General features: G+C 38.4%; 1 protein-coding gene and 1 non-coding gene across 4 annotated transcripts in view; one reads left to right on the top strand and one right to left on the bottom strand.

The window, feature by feature from the left end:
• Positions 1–16,103, top strand: part of LOC109455937 (X-linked retinitis pigmentosa GTPase regulator) — a 58,768-nt gene that overhangs the window by 14,059 nt on the left and 28,606 nt on the right. For all 3 annotated transcript variants that reach the window (XM_019747893.2, XM_074323552.1, XM_074323551.1), the window contains 4 exons: positions 2,967–3,122; positions 6,392–6,516; positions 8,654–8,839; positions 10,130–10,301. In XM_019747893.2, coding sequence (XP_019603452.2) covers positions 2,967–3,122; positions 6,392–6,516; positions 8,654–8,839; positions 10,130–10,301 — 639 coding nt within the window. The remainder of the gene's footprint in view (positions 1–2,966; positions 3,123–6,391; positions 6,517–8,653; positions 8,840–10,129; positions 10,302–16,103) is intronic.
• On the bottom strand, positions 1,121–1,194 carry TRNAI-AAU (transfer RNA isoleucine (anticodon AAU)). The gene has a single exon. It is a non-coding gene; the product is annotated as a tRNA-Ile (tRNA).

Below are 16,103 nucleotides of genomic sequence, written 5' to 3'. Positions count from 1 at the left end.
ACTATGATAAATTAGAAAATACAACTACTGGTTGTAGTGATGATATTAGTTTCTCCTTAGAATTGGGGAAACAATGGACTGGTGTTGAGAAGTTGTCAGATTGGAACTTGGGACACACTAAGTGAGGCAGAGTGGTAGATATCATTGTGTATGTCGTCCACAGTAGTTACCAACAGATGAGAAAGTCCTGGTTATAAGATGGGGTCCGTAATGAAATCTGAATCCCAAGGAAAATAAGAATTTATCTTCACTTCTCCAGATTACCGTATTTTGCCATGTATAATGTGCTTCCGTGTATAATGCGCACCCACATTTTTGGCCCAGACTTTCAGGGAAAAAATCTTTCGTTTTAATTTTTTAATTCAAATTTCTGTTTGTTTACATTTAGGTACTTGTTTTTTGTATTATAAAGGAATTTTAGCATTTATTTTTTAACATTAAGGTACAAGAAATTTTATGTACCAGTAATAAATTTACGATATATACACATCATAGAAGGCCAAGAACTCTTTGTCGTTGCAAGTTTGTTGTAAGTTAAAAAAACCAATTATCATATTCCAGGGTATTATTTTGCATATGGATATTGTTATTGATTTCTAGAGTTACACTTTTAACTCATAAGCATAAATGAAAGAATTAAAAACATTTATATAGATACAGAATTAATACTACCTGTGTATAATGCGCATCCTTATTTTTTCTCTTTTCCCCCCTTCCCCCCAACTCCGAGTCAAGCCGTTGTGCCCAGTCTAGTTGTGGAGGACGCCACAGCTCACTGGCCCATGATGGTATTACGATCATTGCACTCGGCTGTACCCGGCTGAGTCAGTCGGTCGCTGGCCGCTGGGTGGCCGCTTACTACAGCTCTCGCCGGCTTCCGGCCACTCATGGCAGCACAGGACAGCTTACGCCTGCCGCTGGCTTCTCATGGCACCCCAGCTCCAGGTCGAGCTGTTGTTCTCAATCTAGCTGTAGAGGGCGCAGCTCACTGGCCCATGCGGAAATCGAACCAGCGACCTCAGTGTGAGGAGCACAGCGCTCCAACCACCTGAGCCACCTGGCCGCCTCTGCATCCTTATTTTTAAGAATCTTTTTTTTTAAAGGAGGGCACAGCTCACAGTGGCCCATGCGGGGATTGAACCAGCAACCTTGGTGTTATTAGCACCACACTCTAACCAACTGAGCTAACAGGCCACCCCATGCATCCTTATTTTTCCCTCACAAATTTGGGCAAAAAAGTGTGCATTATGCATGGCAAAATCCGGTATGTTTGGACAAATTCAAGGTCTCTACAGGGCAACAAGTTACTAGTCATGAAATCAAATGTATTGTGTGAAATTAGAGTAGTATTGATCTGAAGCCAATTAATAAAATCTGTTTTCCCAATATAATAATATTTATTAAAACTGAATTGTTAATGTTACAAAGGTGATACGACCAAAAATTATATTAGTTGTTATATGTAATGTTCTTAGATGAAAGAGTCTTAGGTCATTTTAAAAAATAGAAACTATTGTCATCGTTAATTATCCAAGCACCTGAAAGCGAACCTAACAGGATAAGGAACAAAATTTTTGTAACACGATTCAGACGGCCTAAAAGACCTAATTTTACAGGCCAATGTCAGATGGCTCAAGAAACTTACAATAATTGTTGGCCAGCTAGAGAGACAGTTGTTTTAATTTACCTAACATTTTACTCTTAAGCCAAACATTCAGAACTGGAGGTATGACATGTGATTATTAATGAAACTAAGAGATGGTATTTTTGACACTTGAAATAAGGATCTGTTTTTGCCATTGCCTCCCTGTGGCTTCATATCCTTGACACACCATATTTTCTTTAAGAAGTAATATCTGTATGTCTTATTTGTGAAGTAAACATTCTTATTAGGCAGAAAAAATATAAAGCCATATGACAATAATGCATTCCTCAGTATCCTCAATTGTCAGAATAAGATGAGTTGATTAGGTAATTACTTTTTAGAAAAATGTTCTTTACAACTAAGCATCCCTTTATGTTTTAAAATCTGCCTGAATGTTTTCTCATTTAATCCTCATAGCAACTCTATTAGAAAAGGATTATAACGTCAGAGAATTCATGTAACTTGCCTACTTGCCACTGCTGCTAATAATGAAGGTTTGGGCTCCTGTCTGAATCCAAAGCTCTGGCTCCTCTATATCAGGAGAGGCAATGTATTAACTCTGGAGTAGACTAATGTAATAAACACTGCACTTCCTAACACAGGGGCTAGCCAGAGTAGTGTGTCTAAAAGGACCCTTTCATCACCACTTATTTATCCTGTTTTTGTGCTCTTCCATTTCTAGAGAATATATGTGCATAATATTTACTAAGTTATTGGAGGTCCTTTGGAATCACTTAAAAATATTATTATAATATAGGTGAAAGTTTTTTTTTACCCTTCTTTCATTATTATTGCATTTTCTGGTAAAGCAGAATTACCTGTGAATAAATCTAGTAGTATCTACTGCAAGTTTTAATTCTCATGCAAATTCTCTTCTGAAATTGTTTTATAAAATACACTATTCTAGTAAACTACTTTTGAAAGTAAGGACTTTTCTGTAGGAAACACTTCATTTTTTATTTAAGACAGTGAAGGGACTTAGCTTAGTGACAATTGATGCTTTTTAAAGAGCTGCATGATAATTAGAGACATTGCATGTAGTTTACCAACTTAACGTATTTTTTAGTAATTCCATTTATGGTTATATGTAAAAGATTAAATCAGGCCCCCGCCATAGTATTTACAATTGTGTACCTTGTCGTCTTTCTCATCCTTCATCATTGAGAAATGTATACTTAAGTATTAGATATTCTTATATGGGTATTTCTTTCAGAGACACTTAATCTTCATTGTAGAAGATTGAATATTACAGTTTTTCTAGAGCTAATGGTAACAGTGCTTCCCTGCAATCATTTTCTTATATTTGCCCCTTCCCTTCCAGAGAAAGCTGTGTACACCTTTGGGCTGGGACAATTCGGTCAGCTTGGTCTTGGCACGTTTCTCTTTGAAACAGCAGAACCCAGAGTCATTGAGCCTATTAAGGACCAGAAGATAATTTATGTTTCCTGTGGAGAAAATCACACAGCTTTGATAACAGGTACAGATCGGATTTCTGTTATATATTTATAGAACTGTGTACATTTTATTACAAAATAAATACTATATGGAATGAATGTATCTAACTTAAACAAATGAGTTAATAACTGAGGAAATGGAATTCTTTAATTTTCCAAAGTATGAATTTGTAAACTCCTTTTTAATTTCAATTCTATTTAAAATCAGTCTAAATAATCCAAAGATTTAGACCCTCAAAATATGTCAGTGGTGTCAGTGGTAAGAGCATAGTATTTTACTTTGACAGAAAGCTGGAATCTTTTTAAAATTGTATCAATTTGAAGGCTCTTAACTCTTCCCTCAGACCAGAGGGGAAAAAATCTTACAAGAAAGAAGTTATTTTAAAACATTCCTGTTCAATCTGACAGAGCTGCATTCAGGCTGAGTAAATTCTTATGATGCTTTTGCCACTAGGAGGCGCTTTGAGGAGTGACTTCCCTGTTTTCTCCACAGTGATAGAAAGACACCTCAAAGATCCCTAAGCGAATACCTGGGTCCACTAGACCTTCCACTCTGTAGTTTCTCCTTTATCCAGGGAGATGCTGCATTGAGCTGACTTCTCAATCTGAGAAACAAGGTGCTGCTAATGTAGGACTCAATGAAGGTCCTTCCTAAAATGACTGACTCAGTTACTTGTAGGTAATTGATATACTCCACAATTTTAATTGCTTTGGAACAGAAGGCTCTGTAATTTCACTATTTCTAGCTCACATTTCTATTTAAAAATGAAGTAAAGCTTTATTTTTAAAAAATTAGAAATCATATAGTATTTTAGAATAATCCAGATACTTGTATTTCTACATTTTCCTCCTTCTTTTAAAAAAGCTACTGCTACAATGGAGCTCGTTTAAATGTACCTGGTTAGGGGACATAGCAGTCAGCAAATACAGAGTACTACTATACATTGTTTCTTCTTTTCCAAGAACCTTTCAGAGAGACCTACCTGCCCATTTTCAAGTACCGAGTGTTTGTTAATGTTGCATGAAATAGAACTATATGTACTGTAAAGAATTATTCATTCATACTCCCAGAAGGGTTGTTGATATGTACCCCTTACTACAGGATCTTAATCTCAGTTTCTCTGCCTTTACTGCCATTTTTCATCAGCTGTAAATTGCCATTGATGGTAAACACACACATTTTATGCATCATCTAACATACAAAGAGATTATTTGGTTAAACTTTCATAATACCTTTCCTCCTGATGAAAGAAGTTATAGCACAAATAATTGAACATTAACTTTGCTTCCCATTTTGCTTATGAAGCCTCCCCAGGGGACAGGTGGTAGAGAATATTTTTTTCTCCAGGACTAATGAGAGGTATGTAGTGAGCTATCTGTAAGTTCTTGCCAGTTCCCCCATTATAGCCAGTGGCTCATGTTTTGAAAGCTTCTCTGAGGTTGAAGTGCAGTCAGGAAGCTTCAACCAGATTTTAATTTTTTTCTGACTAAAGATAATGAAATTATAAGGCAAGCCTTAAGAAACGTTTTGGATAAATCAGGGTCAAAAGAAGGAGAAGGAAGGCAAAAAGATTTTAAGAGGTAAATACCGTGTTTCCCAGAAAATAAGACCTAATCGGACTATGAGCTCTAAATGCATCTTTTGGAGCAAAAATTAACATAAGACCTGGTGTTATGTTATGTTATATTATAAGGACCCAGTCTTATACTATATTAAAATAAGATTGGGTCTTATATTAATTTTTGCTCCAAAAGACTCATTAGAGTTGATGGTTCAGCTAGGTCTTATTTTTGGGGAAACACAGTGTAAAGAATGGACATAAATGTCTAATAGTAAAAATTGTAAGAGTTAGTTTAGAGCCTAAACACTGGTCATTGCTGATTTGTGCAGAATCCATTTTTGCGTATTATTTTTTGAACTTGTCACTTAAAAGAATTATATTATTATCCAATCATTTTTCAGTCCTCTTGCATTTTCTTAGTATGCAATTACTTTGCCATCCTCAGCTATTAGAAGTCCCCAAATGTGATCTTACTACGTCCCAGTTTAAAACCATTCCTTTAGCTTATGATTACCCTTAACAGAGTTCAGAAATTCTTGGTATGAAATAACAAGATCTTCTGTGTTGTGGTTCCTTCTTACCTCTTCAGACTCATCTCTACCACTCTCTCCTTTGTACTACAGGCACATTGGTTGCCTTTCAGCTTCTTAACTGTGCTGTTTTCTCTTGATTCAGAGCATTTGTATGTACTGCTGACTCTCCTGGAAGAGTCTTTGCTCCCGTCTTCTTGCAGCTAAAGTTTAATCATCCTTACGCTCCAGTTTGAAAGCCTTCCCTAATCCCTGGACTAGTAGGCAATCCCCCTCCTCTGCACCCATACTGGCACTTTTCCCTTTACTTTTGCTTCCATGGCACATATCCCACTTGAGATGAAGGGTATGAAGGAAGGGCTTGAGGAGTGAATGTTCAGAATAGCCACTATTGTAGTGGGGCAAAAGGTAAACTGGAGAGAAGCAACAAAATTACTCATCATCATTGTGGGCCCAGATATATAGAGGGACCCTAGTATTGGTATAGGGACCAATCTGCATGGTTGGTTTATGGCATTTCTGCCAGCAGCGTTCCACAGCCCAGGAGCAGAATTAGTAAAAACGACAGTTGGATTGATCTAACCCAGTAGTTTTCTACCAGGGGTGACTTTATCCCCCCAGGGAGCACATGGCAATGTCTGGAGACATTTTTGATTATCACAACTGCAGAAGCTTGGTATTCTGTGGACATTTATTAGGTACAGGCCAAGGATGCTGCTAAACCTCCTACAACGCACAGCACAAACCCATACAACCAAGAATTATCTGGCCTCAGATGCCAGTAGTAACAAGGTTGAGAAACCCTGATCTAATCAATGAAATGAGAAAAGAAAATAGATTGTACTGGGATGTAGAGAGACAGAAAACAGAAATCTCTTTCCCCTTGAGAAGATGGTGTGTATCGTGACATCTCATGCTGGATTGCTACTGTTCCACACAAGGCCTTGCACAACTGGGTTTCAACTTTGCAAACCACTAAGGGCTTAGGGATTTATTCTCACAGTATCTGTGGTCTGATGTTTTGTGTGGGACCACAGAGACCATAGAGAATATGGAAACATCAGTGGATCAGGATAAATTCAGTGCAGAATTTGAGGGGAATGTTACAATTACGATGTAAGTTAATATATTTCTGTATTTACAAATAGATTCATACAAGTAATACTTTTATAATTTTCTCTCTCTTCTTTTGCATTTTAGATATAGGCCTTATCTATACTTTTGGAAATGGCCAATACGGAAAATTAGGACTTGGAATGGAGAATTTTACCAATCAGTTCATTCCTACACTGTGCTCTAGTTTTTTGAAATTTATGGTTGAATTGGTAAGGGTATCACATTTCCCTATTTACATTTTCATATTCCTTTATTTGAGTCTTTCACTATTTCATAGAAAATAAGTACTTTTATGTTTATATGAAAGAAGATTACGGCTATATCTAATAAAAACACTCGTTTCCTAAAAGCCAAATGTCAGACATCATGTCACTCTAAAAATCTGTTCCTTTCCGAATTTTCCTCCTTTAACATCTTCCTTTTTGGCCTAATCTTGACTCTTCTGCTTCATTCTCATGTCTCCTGAGAGCCAGGACTGTGCCGTGCCTGAAAGCTCTGTGACTCCTGCAGCACCCAGCAGGGTGCCTTATTCACAGTAGTCATCTGTAGCTATCTGGTGAATTAGATAGTACTGAGACTCTCAAGTCCTGCACAAGAGAAAATCTGATAATTAATGAAGAGTTTTGGAAGTGTGTTTTATTGTGTAAATGTTATTTGGATAAAAAGGTATTGTTTCAGTGTCATCCCCAGCAGGCATTATGTCTCTATTGTTTCTAACACTTTTTTGTTTTTAAACAAAACCACCCGTTTTCTGTTTTTTTGTTTTTTGTGGGTTTTTAAATGTGTTTTTTTTTAATTGGGGAATATTGGAGAACAGTATGTTTTTCCAGGATCCATCAGCTCCAAGTCAAGTCATTTTTTTTTCCAATCTAGTAGTGGAGGGCGCAGCTCAGCTTCAGGTCAAGTCGTTGTTTTCAATCTAGTTGTGGAGGGCCCAGCTCACTGACCCATATGGGAATTGATCCAGCGACCTGGGTGCTATGAGCACTGTGCTCTAACCAACTGAGCCAACCGGCCGCCCTGTTTCTAACACTTTTGCCAGTTAAGAACTATAGACTTGAAAATTCTGTTTCTTTGGTGATGATTATATCACTTGGAATTTGTTCTCCTAAAACTCAGTGCGTCATACTATGGAACATTTCCATTCCTTGATATGACACCCACTTAATGAATGCCTGCTCTATACAAGATATTGGACTGAGTATAAGGCATACAGAGCATACAGTGATGACCAAAATAACCAAATCCTCATTCACTGAGCTTATAAATGGTCTTATAAGGAAGACCATTTTTTTAAAGTACTATACAAAAATATAGAAATTTTAACTTTGAAAGTATTATAAAGGAAAGATTCAGAGTATGCTATTCTTATGCCACCATGTACAACACTATAAACTTGCTTTTAAAAATCTGTGTATTGCACATACTACACAATGTTTTTTAAACACTTTATTGAAAATCAGTTATTTCTCAAAATCCTTTGAATGATGATGTCATTTTTCCATGCTCCATCATTGTGCATGTTTGCGTTTTGCTCTAAGGACTTTTAAGCATTAAACTTAAAAAATGTTCATGTAAAGAAAAAGGCTTGGAGACATAATTAGCCCAAGAGACTGATTTATTCCTGGATCACTTTTTCCATGTAGAACTTCTCTGAGTAATTTTTTTCAAGTTGTTAATGTTGTTCTCAGATTAAAATAACATTTTCTAACTTGTAAGGAGAACTATAAAGTGCCAAATAGTTTTTTTCTCTATATTATATCAAATTGAAAGTAAAATAGTGTGTTAAACTTGTTCTAATTTTCAATCAGTGTTTAAAGAATATATGTCTGACTCTTAAACACTGCAGGGGTTAAGGCTGCCACCCCCTCCCCACTGTCACCCCTGGTTATCCATGGGGGAATTGGTTCTAGGACCCATCACAGATACCAAAATTCACAAATGCTCAAACCCCTTATATAAAATGGTGTAGAATAGTGCAAAGAGTTCGCCCTCTGCATCCATGGATTCCCAACTATAGATTGGAAATACTGTTTTATAATAAATCCATAGCTGGTTGAAGCCATGGATGTGAAATCCGGGGATATGGAGGGCCGACTGTCTATTTATTGGAAAAAATCTGCATATAAGTGGACCTATGTAGTTCAAACCCACGTTGTTCAAGGGTCAACTGTATATTGTAATTCGTATGTGGTGTGTGTGTGTGTGTGTGTGTGTGGAGAGAGAGAGAGTCATTCAGTCTAGTAAGTCTACCACTAAGTAAATGTTTTGTAGCTGAAAACTGTTTAAAACCCATTTGTACTTGAAGCCAATGTCAATGAATTTATCTGTGGATTTATGCTGCAGGTTGCCTGTGGTGGATGTCACATGCTAGTTTTTGCTTCTCCACGAGTTGGTATGGCAGAAGAAATTGAGTTTGGTGAAATGTACGATTCTAGCGTATCTACATTTACTTCTTTGCCCATTAGCGATCTGACCTCAGGAAATGTACTTCATCGAACTTTATCAGCACGTATGCGGCGAAGAGTGAGGGTATGGTTGTGGTCTATTCTATATAATAGTGTTGTCTAGCACTGCAAAGAAAACAAGGAAGAACATCCTTGTTTTTAATTAAAATAAGGTTCTTGTCAGATAAAGTTACTAAATAAAATGATTAGAGTCAAGGGCTTACAAACTTTTAAAGGAAGCTCAGGTTAAACTGTTAAACGCAAAGTACAAAATTCAAATTATCATGGATAATCTTGGCTTATAAACAGTGATACTGGTCACTGTCTTATCAACTCAGATTGAATGCTGAGTTTTCTCAACTTTATGTGGAATGACTTCTGCCTTGCTTTTATCTTTAGTTATACCTCATGAGCAGTGGAAGATTATATACGGTAAACAATGAAACTTAAGAAAGAGAGAGAGAGAGAGAGAGAGAGAGAGAGAAAGAGAGAGAAAGGCGGGCTTCAGTTTGAGAGAGGCAGTGTTTTTCCGCAATTAAATTTAGAGATTCTCATTGTGTACTTTAAAATTATTTCAATGTCTATGAGTTTCTGGGTGGTGAACACACAATGGGATTTATAGATGATGTAATACAGAATTGTACACCTGAAATCTATGTAATTTTACTAACAACTGTCACCCCAATAAATTTAAAAACTAGGGTGGGGGGTGGGAGATGAGGGTAAGGGGGATCGAATATATGGTGATGGAAGGAGAACTGACTCTGGGTGATGAACACACAATGGGATTTATAGATGATGTAATACAGAATTGTACACCTGAAATCTATGTAATTTTACTAACAATTGTCACCTCAATAAATTTAATTAAAAAATAAATAAATTATTTCAATGATACTTATACTTTTTAAAAATAAAATGCCAAATAATTTTAAAGGAGCCATTCCTTTTTTAAAAAAAGTACTTTAAGTTCCAAAACATACTCCTTTTAAAGTAAAAGATTAAGTTTGGCTTTTTATTATGAAAAAATATCTGTGGAAAGATTGAGAAATTTCCCATAAGTATTTTGTAGTTGTTGTTTGTTTAGGTCTCATGAGTAATTTTTTTGTTTCTCAGGGAAGGCAGAGACAACACACACATACTTTTCCCTGTCATGTGAAAAACAGGCTTCCAAATTGACAATTCAGAGCAACTTAGATACAGAAACAACAGAACAAAACATTTTTGAGCCTTTGGGGATTATTTTAAAGTGAAAGGTGTGGGACGTTGGCCAACTTTGACGTCTCTTAAATATTTTTAGCAACCCCAGGGTAGTTTATGTCTATATTAAATATATAACATCATCTAACAGTTTCTTTAACCTTTTATTTTAAAGGAGAAATCTCCAGATCCTTTTCAAATGACACCAGTACTACCTCCAATTGGAGGGACTCTTAGATCATCTGTTTGTTTTCAGCCCAATTCATTTCCTACATGGCAGTCTACAGATGATTTGCCAGAGAAAATGATAACTGAAAACGAGGATCCCAGGAAGCCCATGGAACCAGGTAACATTTGATACTCTGCCTGCTCTCACCAAAGAAAAAAAAAAGTACCTTTTATGCCTCTTGTTTTCATTTTTATCTTAAAAAGTTTTCTCCAATTAAATTTTCTTCCTAGAGACTGACATCTCTCATTTGAACTCAAATCCAGGAATGCTCTTAAAAGTGGAAAGCATCGTCAATGACTCTAAAAATACCATGTAACAACATCAACATATCTTTATAGGGCAGAGTTTGGCATACACAGTACTTTCGCTTACATTATCTCCTTTAAACCCTAGAGCTACTCTGTGAATTAGGTGGGAGTTATATTTTTCATTTTTATAGATGAGAAAAGCAAGGCTTGAAGAGATTGAGTGACTTGTCCAAGGTCGCTCTGCTTATAAATGAAGTAAACAGGTTTGAATGCAGGTCTTCAGGACCTATGTGAAGTTCTGCATTTAGGCGGTATAGCATAATGGTTAAGAGCCTCGGATATGGAGTTAAACTGTTCTGGGACCAGATGCCAGCTGTGACATTTATTTACTATGTAACTGACTTTGGGAAAGTTACTTAATTTTCCTAAGCCTCAGTTTCCCTGTCTTTGAAATGAGTTTAATAATACCTACTTTAGAAAGTGATTGTGACAAATAAGGCATATAAAATACTTAGCATTGAGCCTAACACCTCTAGAAACCCCATAGTACACATAGTCGTGGTTATTACTAATACCTCTACCTCACTGCCTAGTCGATATAGCTTTTATGTTTTAAATTATAATCCCAGCTCTTTAGCTATTATACATCTCTTGTAAATACTTTTGTTTATAGACATTTGTGTGTCTTAGGAGAGTGTATATGTTACTTCAGGGCATGTGCTTGGATGATAGGGTGCAGAACAAGAAGCCAAGACCAGGAAATCAGAGTAAGCAGTAGGTTTGGAATTACGAAGGTAACCTAGACCTCTGGGATTAAGAACCATGGCACCGATGAATTTTAGTATCATAGGCATCAGGAACCTAGACAAAAAGTTGAGGTAATAAAGGATCAGGAATCAGGCAAGAATTGTGGGCCATGGGAATGGAATATTATCTACAACTAGGACCTTGATAATGAGACAGTTTCCTGCATCTCACCTAGAACTTTTGGATGTTTCCTTTTTTAAAAAAATGTTTTATTGGGGAACAGTGTGTTTTTCCCAGAGCCCATCAGCTCCAAGTTAAGTCATTGTCCTTTAATCTAGTTGTGGAGGGCGCAGCTCAGCTCTAAGTTCAGTTGCCGTTTTTAATCTTTAGTTGCAGGGGGCACAGCCCACCATCCCATGTGGGAATTGAACCAGCAGCCTTGTTGAGAGCTCACGTTCTAACCAACTGAGCCATCCTGCCTCCCCTCCAACAGCAGCTTGTTGTCTTCAATCAAGTTGTGGAGGGCGCAGCTCACTGGTCCATGTGGGAATTGAACTGGCAACCCTGTTTGTTCAGAGCTCGCGCTCTAACCAACTGAGCCAACTGGCTGCCCCCTGGATGTTACCTTTTGAGATAAGAATCACTGGCACTCTTTAGCTCTGTACACAGGAAAAATAGATTCTGACAATAGTGTGTACAAGGAAAAGAGAAGGTTGTGGTTTGAGGGAGGTTGTTTCCCACTTTGAGATTTGAATGTGAAGATATACAGAATTTTGTAGCTAAATCAAAAGGAAAAGCCATCCCTTATCTTGTGACTGTTTGCTAAAACTATCTTAAAAAGAAGCATTTTGAAAGTTGTATCCAACATACTATGTGACTTTTTTCTCAAGTAATTTGCAGACTTCGGTGTTTATCTTGGAGGGAAGGTGGTCACTGAAGACCTTGCTGAGAAGGTGACATTTAAGCTAAAACATAAAGGATATGAAAGATAGCCACACAAAGAGAGATGACAGTATATGTGTTCCAGGCAAGGAAAATAATATATGTTAAGGTTTGAAGGCAATTTTTAAGAAAAGGAAAGACAACTGTTGGAGCCAGAGAATGAGGGAAAAGGCAGGACAAGATGATGATGGAGAAAGTGAAAAATTATTCATGGTTTTATAGGCCACGACAAGCCTACATGATTTGAGTGTTTTTCTTAAGTGCAACAGAAAGTCATTAAAGGGTTTTAAACAGTAGAGTGATGTGCTCCAATCCAAATTATATTTTAAGATGATCCCTTTTGTCTGTGTGGATTGTAGGGAAGCCAGACTAGAGGTAGGAAGAATACTTGGGAGCCTTTTGTAAGAGATGGTGTGTGGACCAAGGTGTTTGCAGTGGAGATGGAGAGAAGGGGACAGATTTGAAATACATTTTAGACAGAAACAACTGAACTTGCTAAACTTGTTGATAAATGTGAAGAGAAGGGAAAAATGGAGGATGATTCCTAGGGGCGGCGGGATGTCTCAGTTTATTAGAGCGCGAGCTCTGAACAACAGGGTTGCCGGTTCTATTCCCACATGGGATGGTGGGCTGAACCCCCTGCAACTAAAGATTGAAAACAGTGACTGGACTTGGAGCTGAGCTGCGCCCTCCACAACTAGATTGAAGGACAACTGCCTGGAGAAGCACACTGTCCCCAAATATTTCCCAATAAAATTTTTTTTTTAAGATTTTTTTTTTTATTGGGGCAGGGGAACAGGACTTTATTGGGGAACAGTGTGTACTTCCAGGCCTTTTTTTTTTTTTTCCAAGTCAAGTTGTTGTCCTTTCAATCTTAGTTGTGGAGGGTTCTGTTCAGCTTCAAATTGTTCTTTCAGTCTTAGTTGTGGAGGGCGCAGCTCAGCTCCAGGTCCAGTTGCCGTTGCTAGTTGCAGGGGGCACAGCCCACCATCCCTTGTGGGAGTCGAACCAGCAACCTTGTGGTTGAGAGGACACGCTCCAACCAACTGAGCCATCCGGGAGGCAGCTCAGCTCAAGGTGCCGTGTTCAATTTTTAGTTGCAGGGGGTGCTGCCCACCATCCCTTGTGGGAGTCGAGGAATTGAACTGGCAACCTTGTGGTTGAGAGCCTGCGCTCCAACCAACAACTGAGCCATCCGGGAGGCAGCTCAGCTCAAGGTGCTGTGTTCAATCTTAGTTGCAGGGGGCAGAGCCCACCATCCCTTGCGGGACTCGAGGAATTGAACTGGCAACCTTGTGGTTGAGAGCCCACTGGCCCATGTGGGAATCGAACCGGCAGCCTTCGGAGTTAGGAGCACGGAGCTCTAACCGCCTGAGCCACCGGGCCGGCCCAAAATTTATTTTTAAAGAAATGATTCCTAGGCAGGAGGATGGTTGACAATTTTGAGGGGAAAAAAATTAAAAATTGAGGGTGATGTATCTGTGAGACATGCAAGCAGAAATATCAAGCAGGCAGTTGAAAATGCAAGCCTAAAGTTCACAAAAGAGGTCTGGACTGGAGGTATAAATTTGGAAACCATCAGCATAGAGATGATCTTTACAGTCCATGAGAGTTGGTGAAATCACCTATTAGAGAGTAGGGTAGGAAGAGAAGAAACCCAGGATTTAGCCCTGAGGACATCTAACATTTAGAAGGTAGAGGAGGAAGAGCCAACAAAGAAGCCTTCCTCAGCCTCATTAGCCAGTAGTGTAGGAGAGAAATTAGGAGAGAGTAGGGTCATGATTTCAAAGTACCGAGCAAAGGTCAAGGAAAAAGAGCTCAAAGGAGCAGCCCATGGTTCCACATCATGGAGATTGCCAGTGATCTTGATGAGTAATTCAAGGAGACGATCAGGGCAGAAGCTGAACAGTTGAGGCATGAATGGGAAATGAAGTAGTGAAGCAGAGATAGGGTGTGTAGATAATTGTTTTGCATATTTTGGTCATGAAGAGGAGCAGAGAAATGGGCTGGCAACTAGAGGGAGATGTGAGGTCACTAGGAAATATTAGAGCATATTTGTATGCTAATGGACACAAGCCAGTAGACCCCGAGAGATTGGTAGCACTTGAGAGGGAGGCTGTAATAAAAAGTGCAGAGCTCTTGAGAAGACAGGAGGGGCTGACATACAGATCAGTCTTCGATAAGAGGAAAGGCACATCCTACATTTTAACAGGAAAATGTAGGTAAATGTGTATATTTGTTGGTGAGAAGAGAAAGCAGATCAGGTCTGATGATGAGTTCTATTTTCTCAGTCAAGTATAAGGCAAGGCCATGAACTTAAGTGATCTACTGTCTGTTTTTCAAACCTTTGTTCTCTGCCCTCTCCAGTCTATCCTGCTTAGCACTTTCTACATTTATCTTCCTCAGATGCAGTTCAGTTCCCATCTGCTCCAGTGTCTTCACAAGATCCCCAATATTTTTAAAAAATAAGTGTAAATTTCTCCATATGACTCTCACCTGCTTTTCTAGCTTCATCTCTCAATAGTCTTTTTCTTAGAAGTTTAATTGAGGTCACAAGTCTGCAAACTATGACCCATGAGCCAAATCTAGCCAGTCCCCGGTGTTTGGACTGAGTTTTATTGGAACTCAGTCATGCCCATTCCTTTAATGTATTGTCTATGGCTGCTTTCACACTGCAATGGCCGAGTTTGAGTAGTTAGGACAGAGACTATATGGCCACAAAGCCTAAAATGTTTACTTTATGGCCTTTTACAGAGAAGTTTGCCAACCCCTAATTTTGATCAAACTGAACTCTTCACAGTCAGACTTAGTGGAGAGGCTATGAAGTCAAGACAGACCGAAGATTGACATATAGTACCAAAAGGGTCACTGAACCTTAATTTATTCATTTGTACAATGGAGATAGAATACTTGCCTCATTTGTTGTCACAGGGTTAAGGTTAACCTGACATACCATAAAAGCATATGTTCCCAGCGCATGGTAACCCTTCAGGACAAGCCATTCTGCGTCTGGTAGCACTGGGCTTCATTTTCTTCTCCATCCACCTTCATCTCTGCCTCTCAGAATTCTACTCATCCTTCCCTGCACCTCCGTAGTGAAACGTCCTGATTTCCCAGCAGTCAGATGTGATTTCTCATTCTCCTTTACCAATAGTTTACATTCCCTTCTATACTACAAGCTCATTAAGAATTAATAGTTAACTTCAGTTGATACCTCCTGCATATTACATCACATGGAACAAACACAAACTGATTATTTGCTAATTTATATTGAATGCATTTACAAGGGGATAGATCAATGTGGACTGGCATTTTTAGTGAAGATTTCATTAAGGAGCTCCTCTCAAATAAATATATGGGTGCTAAATGGGGTTATAATAATTGAGAAAAATGTAAGGTCAATATAGTTTATAACTTTTAATTATCTACTTTGTGATGTAAGAACCTTGCAGTTTTCCATGAAAGTTTCTAGGTGCTTGTACTAGTTATCTGTTGCTACATAACAAATGGCCCTAACACTTAGCAGGTTAAAGCAATGAACATTTATTATCTCACAGTTTCTGAAGCTTAAGAATCCAGATGTAGCCTAGCTGAGTGGTTCTGGCTCAGGTCATGTCATGCAGTTGCAGTCAGACTGTCAGATGGGACAGCAATCATCTGAAGGCTCGACTTGGGCTAGAGGATCCTTTTTCATGCTCACTCATGTGGCCATTGTCAGGAGATTTCACTTCCTGAACACATGGGCTTCTCCCTCACAACATGGCTTCCCCCGGAAAAAGTGATCAAGAAAGACAGTATGGGGGAGCTAGACGTAAACCACAATAACATCATAGTTGTGTTCGTTTTATTTTATTGGCCATACAGACCAATCTGATAAAATGTGGAAAGGAACTACATTGAGGTATGCCTACCAGGAAGGTTTGGGTCACTGGGGCCCTTTTCGAGGACTGGCTATCATAGTGCTTGATACCTGGGTAGTATTT

Source organism: Rhinolophus sinicus, chromosome X, assembly GCF_036562045.2.
Source record: "Rhinolophus sinicus isolate RSC01 chromosome X, ASM3656204v1, whole genome shotgun sequence".
In the NCBI taxonomy this organism is placed as follows: Eukaryota; Metazoa; Chordata; class Mammalia; order Chiroptera; family Rhinolophidae; genus Rhinolophus; species Rhinolophus sinicus.
The sequence above is the reverse complement of the archived record's forward strand: the minus strand, read 5'-3'. Positions and strand labels throughout refer to the sequence as shown.